This window comes from Bidens hawaiensis, unplaced genomic scaffold (assembly GCF_021521415.1).
Source record: "Bidens hawaiensis isolate Kalapana, Puna unplaced genomic scaffold, B.hawaiensis_p1.1 tig00009540_1, whole genome shotgun sequence".
NCBI classification, from domain to species: Eukaryota; Viridiplantae; Streptophyta; class Magnoliopsida; order Asterales; family Asteraceae; genus Bidens; species Bidens hawaiensis.
In genome coordinates, this window is record NW_027491708.1 from 485,907 (window position 1) to 495,609 (window position 9,703).

At 33.8% G+C, this 9,703-nt stretch overlaps 1 protein-coding gene across 1 annotated transcript; it reads left to right on the forward strand.

The window, feature by feature from the left end:
• The first annotated feature begins 1,724 nt into the window (after positions 1 to 1,724).
• On the forward strand, positions 1,725 to 9,420 carry LOC143532662 (uncharacterized). Its single transcript, XM_077027649.1, has 5 exons — positions 1,725 to 1,927; positions 7,182 to 7,362; positions 7,427 to 7,480; positions 8,376 to 8,495; positions 8,748 to 9,420. The coding sequence occupies exons 1-5, from the start codon at positions 1,725 to 1,727 to the stop codon at positions 8,871 to 8,873; spliced, it is 684 nt and encodes a 227-aa protein (XP_076883764.1). The 3' UTR covers positions 8,874 to 9,420.
• Positions 9,421 to 9,703: the final 283 nt, after the last annotated feature.

Below are 9,703 nucleotides of genomic sequence, written 5' to 3' on the forward strand. Positions count from 1 at the left end.
ACTCTGAGTAACTTGAGAAGTAAGTAGGAGGTTGGTTTAATTTAAACAAACGTAGATCTAACAGCAAATAAGATAAGGAAAAAAAAAAGTCAACCCTGTTGATCTAAAGAAAAGACTTGATTATCTGGTTAAAGTTAGATGATATTCTGTTTAGAATGATTTTCAAGTAACAAGTTAAAAGCAAAAGGAACAGATGCTTAATCAAAAGAGAGATTAAGGAAGCATAAATAAAGTAAGTGATTGATTGATATAAGAGATGAAATAAAGTGAGTGAATCTAAGCAATAATAATAGTAGTCGAAAGCTTACAAGTTCATAATATATATATATATATAATCAAGAAGAAAGAAGATATATATTTGAAAGCAGAAAAATGATCTACATACCATACCTGCAAAGAGAAGAGAAGAGTGGAGAAGGGGTAACTAACTGGTTGGTTTACATCCAAGGAAGGACGTTCACTCCAATAAATAAGGATATATGACTGGTTAATTTAGCTCCACGCTCACATGTTACTCACGTGACTTCTTGTATAATAAATATCTACAATGGGGAGGTAGGTACCGGTAGTTGGGCCGCCCATTCTTTCACAACTAAGACGGTGTTTGGGATTGTTTATTTTCATCAACTTTTAACTTCTTAACTTTTTAAAAAGTAGAAAGGTGTTTAGGATTGTTTTTATTTTGAGGGGAAAAGTTTCATAAGTTACATATTTGTAACTTATTAACTTATGAAAAGTTATAAGGAGGTAAAATAAGGAATCCTAAACATGTAATAGGCATTTTCAGTTTGTTCATACTTGCACTCATAACCACTTAATAAAGTCCAAATCTATGTTTCATTATATGGATACTCTTTTTCGTTTAAGATGTTCTTTCTCATTAATCAATCAATCAATCAATCAATACTCAGTGAGGTCCCACAAACAGCAAAACTATAAGTAGGGTATGGGGAGGGTGGGATGTAGACACACCGTACCTCTATCCAAATGGATAAAGAGGTGGCTTCCAGAGTGTAACATCCCAAAAATTTCAAGTAATAATATTTTATATTATTTCTTATAATAATCGAGTTTACTTGATTTGGCAAAGAAATAATAAAATAATAAAGGAAATATAAGTAGGCTAATAAAAAGGAATTAATCATGGACCAAAAAGGAAATATGGGTCTTAGGTCCATGGGCTTAAGGGAGTATAAATACCCCTTAAACCCTAAACCTTTCCATTTCCATCCATATTATTCTCTCTCTACACCTTAAAACACACACATCATACAACATACGGCCGCAAGAGAGGAAGAAGGGATCCGAGACCGAAATCAAGCCAAGCATAGATAGATCTTCATATACAAGATAGATACAAGATCATAGTTCATAAACAAGCAAACCCGAAGCCTATATACGATTAAAGGTATGTGCTTTAACCTTAAAGTTTATGTTTTTATGGACGGTTAGCCATGAAACTAAACCCTAGAGTAGATCGAGTCTAAATGTTTCCTAAAGTAACAAACTTGATGCTTAAAGTGGACGTAATGGACGCATGGTTAGATTCGGTTCATAAAGGAAACCCTAATCTAGTAAAGAACGTTTTATGGTTAAAGGTTCGAGCTTTATGCTAAAAACGAACTAGATTTTGATAATGGAATGTTAGCAAATGAAAAACGGTTAAGGAGCTTGAGAAATAGGGAGTTATTAACCATAGTATAACCTAAAATGGAAATTAAAGAATGAAAATATGGGCTGTATGCATCAGACAAGGGATTCTCGGTGACCTGAACCTCAACCTTGAGTTCTCGGTCAACGCGAGAACCCGGTCAACAAGGGTTCTAGGCCAAAAAGGGGAGATCTCGGTCAACATAAGATCTCGGTCAACCAACGTTCTCGGTCAAACCTGGGATCTCGGTCAAACAGGGGATCTCGGTCAACATAGGTCCTCTGCCAAGAGTTCTCGATTGACCCAATTCTGTTTGGGCCTTAACCTAGTTGGGCCTAGGTGCCTTAATGGACAGTTGGGCCTGACTTAACTAGATCCACAAACCTTAAGCCCATAACCCATCTAAACAAACAAGCCCAACTTAGGAGCATGTTGGTTAACTAAAACACCAACTTAATCAAGTAAAAGGTTAATTAACAAAATATATATATATATTTAACAGTTATCCGTGCTCAATTAAAGAAGGGGATAACAATTAACGGCGAACGCAACAGGATCCAGGTGAGTTTCTAGCCCCATTCCTTGTTATTTTTTCGGGTTTGTATGCATACTCGATGTGTTTGTTAATACACTTATCCTAAGTGATAAGTGTATGCCTTATGTGATGATTGAAATGTATGAATGGTTGCTTGACGATGCGTGAACGATCTTCGGATATTGCACGTACTGTCAGGTTGTAATGCTATGTATAATGTAAGTATGATATGTATGCTTATATGTATGAAAGTTATAAAGTTAATAAAAGAAGGTTAATGTATGGTTGTATGGTAACGAAGAGGGAACCGAACCCTAATAATATTCAAGGAAATGTATGGTTGTATGGTAACGAAGAGGGAATCGAACCCTACCAATATTCGAGAACTAGGGAACCGAACCCTACTAATATTTGAGGAAAGAGGGTATCGAGCCCTAATAATACTCGAGGAAAGAGGGCACTGTGACATTCGTCAATTTCAGGTCACTTTTGTTATGTAAACCCGACCCGTTTGTAACCCGAACATTTCAAATATATAAAATATTGGATCTTGTCATTTAAAATATATAAAATATATAAATTATTGGTTTTTTTATATTATGCATTGTTTAACCATTTAAACATACCCATTTTTATGCAAACCATAAAAGAATCTTTATACCCAACCCTTCACTCATTCCCTATATATACACACCCATCTTCTTCATTTTACTCTTGCTACATCTCCAAAAAACTCTCTCAAAACTCCATAGATTCAAGGTTGTTATTTCTTATGTATTCTTGAAGTTTTGACTTCTTAAGTCAAACTAACTATAGTCTTTCATTCTAACTTGTTCATCTAACATTACTAACTCTTGAATATGGTGGTACAACATATATATAATACACACCCCTTATTTCCTTTATTTGTTACTTCACCGACTTTGGTTGGTTAAGTTTCGAATGTCATAAGGCAAGGCTTCATGGAGGACTTCGTGTTCTTGATATATATTTACACACACATAACTTATTATACATATCACTTATGACTAACTTCTAATCCTTTAGTTTGTTCATATTATTTACAAGTTCCATGGTGTGGGTTTGTATAAGACTAACCTCGGTTTAACTGAAACTAGTCCAAACCGGAAACCGAACTTTTGTTTACTAGTTTTGTTAAAATAGTTGTTTAAACATGTGTATTGCTAGATTTAAGTTTCAAAAATCATTTTTACAAGTTCTTTGATATTAAGCATATGGAATCCATCTATGAACTCGTTGGGAGATGGAAACCGAACTAAACCGAAACTTTTGCTTAAAAGACTTGTAGTTAACTTTTTTTGTTATAAAATTTAAGTTTTCTTCATTTATAAACCAATATACAAGTTCTATGATATTTAGGCATGTAGAAACCATCTATGAACTATTTGTGAGATGGAGACCGAACCAAACCGAACTATACCGACTTTTACTCGCTTAAGACACACAAGTGTGTTTTTAGCTATCAAGACTTGTATATTTCTTTAAAAAATAGTTTACAAACTGATTTTAATTATTTTCTTAAGTACTTGGAATAGTTGGATCCAACTTGATCTCATAACATAGTTTGGACCGACAAAATCGAACACTCGCTTAACGTGCGTTGTTAGTTCTAAACAATAGATCTACATACTTGGTTAAGTGTTAGTATGTTTTAATGAGTTATCTCATAGCAATTAATATTTTGGAAAGTTGACTTTGGGTTTGACCATTTGTCAAGACCCGAACCGACAACCCGAACACTCGTTAAAAATCCGTTTTAGTATCTTTAGCCTAATGGAACTAGCATTTTAGCATTTTCCCCACCTTATTACTTAACATTGGTTAAGTAAATATTAAGGTTAGATACTTTAACCCGGTTTTGAGCAAACTTACATTTTTTAAAAGGGTTATTATTATAAATTCTTAAATAGTTACATTTTAAACCTTGAACTTTAATTGATTAGTTTTTGCAACAATTATTTTATTTAAAGATCTTCAAGACAACCTTTCTAAATCCAAGACTTTCTTTTATTTAGGCTTCATACGTTAAACTCGTCGTTCCGGCAAATCTCCAAATAATCAATCTTTCAAGTTTATTACTTGAACGTGAGTAATTTCATACCCCGTTTTCTATCTTTTATTTTGGGGGTGACATTTCAACTTATCTAAACTAAATGTTTTATACTTGGGTCTTAAACCACAAACGTTGTTGTATACCTTACTTGAATAATTGCTCGATTTGGTGTTCTATGCTTATTTGACTATGTGTTTATCGCTTTTGGATGGTGGAACTATAAATCCTAGACCATTTGGCAACCCCTCATGGCAAGGTGTCGTTAACGTAATGCAATTAACGATAACTATAAAATCCTAAACTATTTGGCAACCCCTTATAGTTGGGTGTCGCTAACTTGTTAGCGATAACTATTTATCCAAGTTTATAGCTATTATTTATGGTTTTGTATACTAGTTTTGTGGTTTTTCATACTATATATCTATTGTTCAAACTTATGAATTGCTCACCAACCTTTGTGTTGATAAACTTTATTTTATGAAATGTTACAGGTTTGCATCTAGGTTGATTATGGAGTTCGGTGAAGAAAACGTCACAAATACCGTTAGGATATTAGCAAAAATGAACAATATTTGATTTGCTATATTTTGTTGTATTTGAGTTATGAATATTTGGTTATGTGACATTTTCGATGTTGTGAAATGAAATGAGTTTGTTAAATATTGTCGCTTTAAATAGTGTCATGCGCTTATGAGCAATCGTTGCACCCCGGCATGTTCCGCCGCCTTTGGTCGGGGTGTGACAGGCACCGAGGCCTAATAATACTCGAGGAAGGAGGGTATCGAGCCCTAATAATACTCGAGGAAGGACGATACCGAGCCCTAATAATACTCGAGGAATGTAGGGCGTAATGTTCTTTATAACGTAAGATATGAATGTAAATTAGTATGATTGAAAGTATAAATGAAAGAATGAATGAAAGTACGAAAGTATGAATGTATTGTATGTTGTATGATTAACTAGAACTCACTCAGCGTAGCTGAATTTTAGTATGCACACAGGTGAGTAGGATGAGACAGCTCGCTTTAGGAGAACACGTGGCATTGAATAAGAGGCTGGCATCGGAAGACCCAAGACGTTTATTAGTTATGTTTTAAAGACAGTACGTTTAGTTAAGACAAGTTATGGATTAATATGTATGTTTTATTGAAGGTTTTTATATTCCGCGAATGTTTTTATTAATTCTGATTATTAAGACTATGTTAATGAGTAAATCCAACGTCCAAATACGAGGCACCGATAACGAGGCCTTACACAGAGAGACCCTCAGCTCTAAAGTACATATGATATTCTTTCTCATTAATAACTAGAAATATGTTTTATCTAGTCTTTGTTAGATACTTCATCATGTTAATGAAAATAGTCACATTGGCTTATGATGACGCGTTGTGTATGTGATTAGGATCTCTAAATTGTAAACTAAATCATACTGTTCATGGATTATAATGTTTTTTATTGTGTTTACTACAACCTTCACCGGAGACAAGTGGTCAGACAATTGACTTGGAGTATTGATCGTGGCCTGAGAGTTGAACGACGTGGAAGGTGTGGTGTTTTTAATGATTTGATTTTTTGAAAGGAAAAAAAATCTTGCTCGCTTAGGTGGTAAAACTAAGCTAGGGTTTGGCATACGAAAATGACTAGCGTAGTGGAATAGATAATTATAAAATGGGTGTTTTATTGGTAAAAGAAATAGAATTAATGATTATGTAATGAATCTTATCCTATCAAAACCATTCCCTCACTTTTTTTTTCATTTCATTCATCTTTTATCTTATTTTCTTAACATCACCGCCGACGCAACCCCCACCCCCACCTGACCACTAGTATTGTCGCACCGCCACCATTGCAATTTTTTTATTTTGGTAAAAATATCATTTTAAGGTATTTTCATTTGTATTTCATTGTAGCTTCTTTTTTTTGTCTAACAAACATAAAGTGATAATTTATTATATCCGTTAACCAAACAAAATAAAGAATTGATAATTATATATTTCATTCCCTTATACATTCCGTTTCATTCATACTTTAATCCATTACCACATATCAAACAGACCTCAACTCTCAGAATGGGCATGCTAACCATTTCACGATCATAACGTATATTTTAGTCAATTTTACGCTCATAATAATTCATTTTTGTTTTGTTTTTAACATAATGGGTATATTAGTCATTTAATGCTCACCTAACTGCAAAATGTAACGCTCATCCATTTTAAGTTCCGTTTGTGTTCTGTTAAGTCGAGATCATAGATATAATTGGAGGTGTCAATCGTGTTGGATTGGCGGGTTGAGATTCTTCAACTCTAACCCAACCTATGTATTTATTTGGGTCGATCCATTTAAATTCGTGTCGTGTTCGGGTCAACCTATTTTACGTTCATTTACTAATATGAGTAATACCCAGTGGCTTAATAATAACTTGGACAATCAATTACACTTATTCAAAATCATTTTAATAATTTTGTGATAGATCTATTTGGTTTTATATATTTATCTCTCATTTTCAATTAATAAACTTATGTTGTACATATCTTGCTCAAGATAAGAACAAACGAATAGAAATAACAAGATAATAGATGGTTAGGACTAACACAATAATTGGAAGTGAAGAGTGAATAAAAAATATTTTAAAGAGCAATTAGTTTAATTTATAAAAATTAATAGATATATAAAAAAATTAAAGATCAAAGTATCTAACTTTAAAATTTTGCACTTCTTATATCTAGAATCAAAATATGACCTCTAAAATACTTAAACATGTTAACAAATCAACCCAATTTTTAACGGGTCAGGTTTAAGTTAACTTATTTAAAAAAATGAGTAGTGTTAACCAACAAAAATCATATATTTTTTCGTGTCGGGTCAGGAAGAAACCCCCATACCATATATGCTAAAGTAACTCGATTGGGTGGTGGCAGTGTGAAGTCGGTTATCGGAGCCCAAACAAACCCACCAACAATTCCATCGCAATTGATTGATCATAATCAAATCGACGAAACGGAGATCGCGAATTCCGTACAATTGGTGATGAATTTGGAGGCGCAGGGGGGTTCATCTACTGCTTCAACGCCCATAGCCTCCTCTAATATTGGTTTTCAGGTTTCATTCTTCATTCCTATTCCATTATTAATTAATAATTATAAGTTTCTGTTTGTTTATGTAGTTGCTGAAGAAGCAGGGTTGGAAAGAAGGAACCGGCCTTGGTGTTTCTCAACAGGTAAAACCCTAGTGTTCTGTTCATGTTATTTGAATTTTAATTTGGGGGTGTTTATGTTAAAACCCTAACCCTAGTGTTCTGTTCTGTTATATTACTTGTTCAAAACTTGTTTGTTATGTTTAAACCATCCAATAAGCAATGCTAAACACCTTCCTTAGATTTAACAGTCTTTTGAAATTGGCATTTTACTTCTACTTTATAGATATGTTTGTTTAGGTTTTTTAGAACCAAGACAGTTATAAAAAACAAGGTTCATTCAAGGCGGAAAGGGTGAGCCTTGGGCCGCGGTTAAAAAGCAAGGGCCCGAGATAAACAAAATGCATAGCATAAACATACCAATTTTGGGGGTTTTAAACATGTTTTAGGCTTGTTCAGGGCTAGTTTAGGCTGGTTCCAGGCCATTTTTTAATGTTTCAGACCATATTACCTGGAATTGCAGAATTTTGCATGTTTCGGACCATTTTGCCTGAATTTTCATGATTTGGACTGAATCCGACCATAATCTGGTCGGAATCTTGCCTGAAGCTTGCAGGATTTCTTGAACAGCAGTGAGGCGCTTTCTATGCGCCTTGCCTCACCGTCACCGAAAGGCCTAGGCGCACACCCACTCGTAGGGCTTTTGAAAACTTAGATCTTTCCAGGCTAAAATGGCATCTCATTTATTTTTAGATAATGATTATGTTTAAGTTTCAGGAACATATTTTTTTACATCGAAATGAAAGGCAAACAAGCAACAATCTGTGCCGCTAGCCCTTTTTAAATAGCAAAACCAACTACTTTAAAATTACATTCTTGGATCTTATGGTCATAATGTTACTATGCATATCATTTGACATTTTAAAGTCAGAATTTTGATATTTTTCATATGTATGAGGTAACTTATTTGTTCAAACAGGGGAGGTTGGAGCCTGTGCAAACGTACATAAAGAAAAACAAACGAGGTTTGGGAGCAGAGATAAAGGAACCACAGAACACGAGGGTCAAAAAAGACCTGCCTTCTACGTCTGATGATAAAGTAAGTTCCATAACTATGTATGTATTCTTGTTACCTGCATAATGTTAATTTGTTTTGATGATTTGGAAATAAGAATACGTAATCTACTGATTTAGATAATGCGTCTAATCACATGTCTTAAGACAAATATGGTATTCTGGTGAAGAACAGGATTATCTCTTTGAAATAATAGAGATTTTAGTTATTTGCAAGTGAAATAAGTTGTTTTGGATAAACACTTGTACTAAATTTTGCCCAAATGTTTTATTTTAGGCATCTAAGAAAAGTAAAGCAAAATTGTCAAAGAAAATGAGGAAAGCTCGAGAACTTGAGAAGAAGTTACAGGAGAAAGAATTCGAGCGTGCATTCTTTAGGGAGTTTTGGCCAGATAACGTCTGATGCTAATATTTTGCTTGTAAGTACGTTATGCATGTGTGTATAATCAAATAGTAGTAGTTGAAAATAGAATATATGCATTGACTTTGACTTTTGAGTTGACTTTTCAGATTTTATGACATTCTAACTTTTTAAGTCAAATTTGCATGCAAAATCATCATTTATTGAACATCTACTGGGTGGAATAACTGTTAATTTATAATGTTTCAATCCCAATCACAGTTAAAAAAAACACTAAAGGATATCGACTTCATGCGCTGTTAAATATGTTCCTTACCACGATTAGATGGTTTGTTGTAGAAATTAGAAAGTAATGTTACTCCCTTTGTTTAAAGAATGGGTTGATTTGTGTGAAAAGAAAACGTTGCAGATGGATTCATTTGGATCAACCAAAATAATGCTGCAAATGGGTCAAAACATGTCACTCATAAACTTGCTTTCTTAAATTGTGTCTAAATAGATTAGCAATACTCACAGCCATTGTTTGTTTCCATCTTCTACTGGTTGGCGTCACAACCCCCGCCACCACTGACCCAACCCACCGCAACGTGTGCCGTTTAACATTAATCATTTGTTATGAACATGTAATTACTGTGAGGTGTATCAATGGGAAATGAGTGAACAATATGAGTTGGTTCTTTTTAGTTAATTTCTTTTAGCAATATTGATAATTGATTAATGGAGGGATAAACATTATTATATATGTTAATTAGGAGAAAGCAGTTACCCCACATATATTCTATTCCGTTTACAATTTCTTTTATTGTGCATATAATAGTTGTACATCACCTTTGTATTTAGTAACCTATTGTTATCCATATATATTTTCCTCT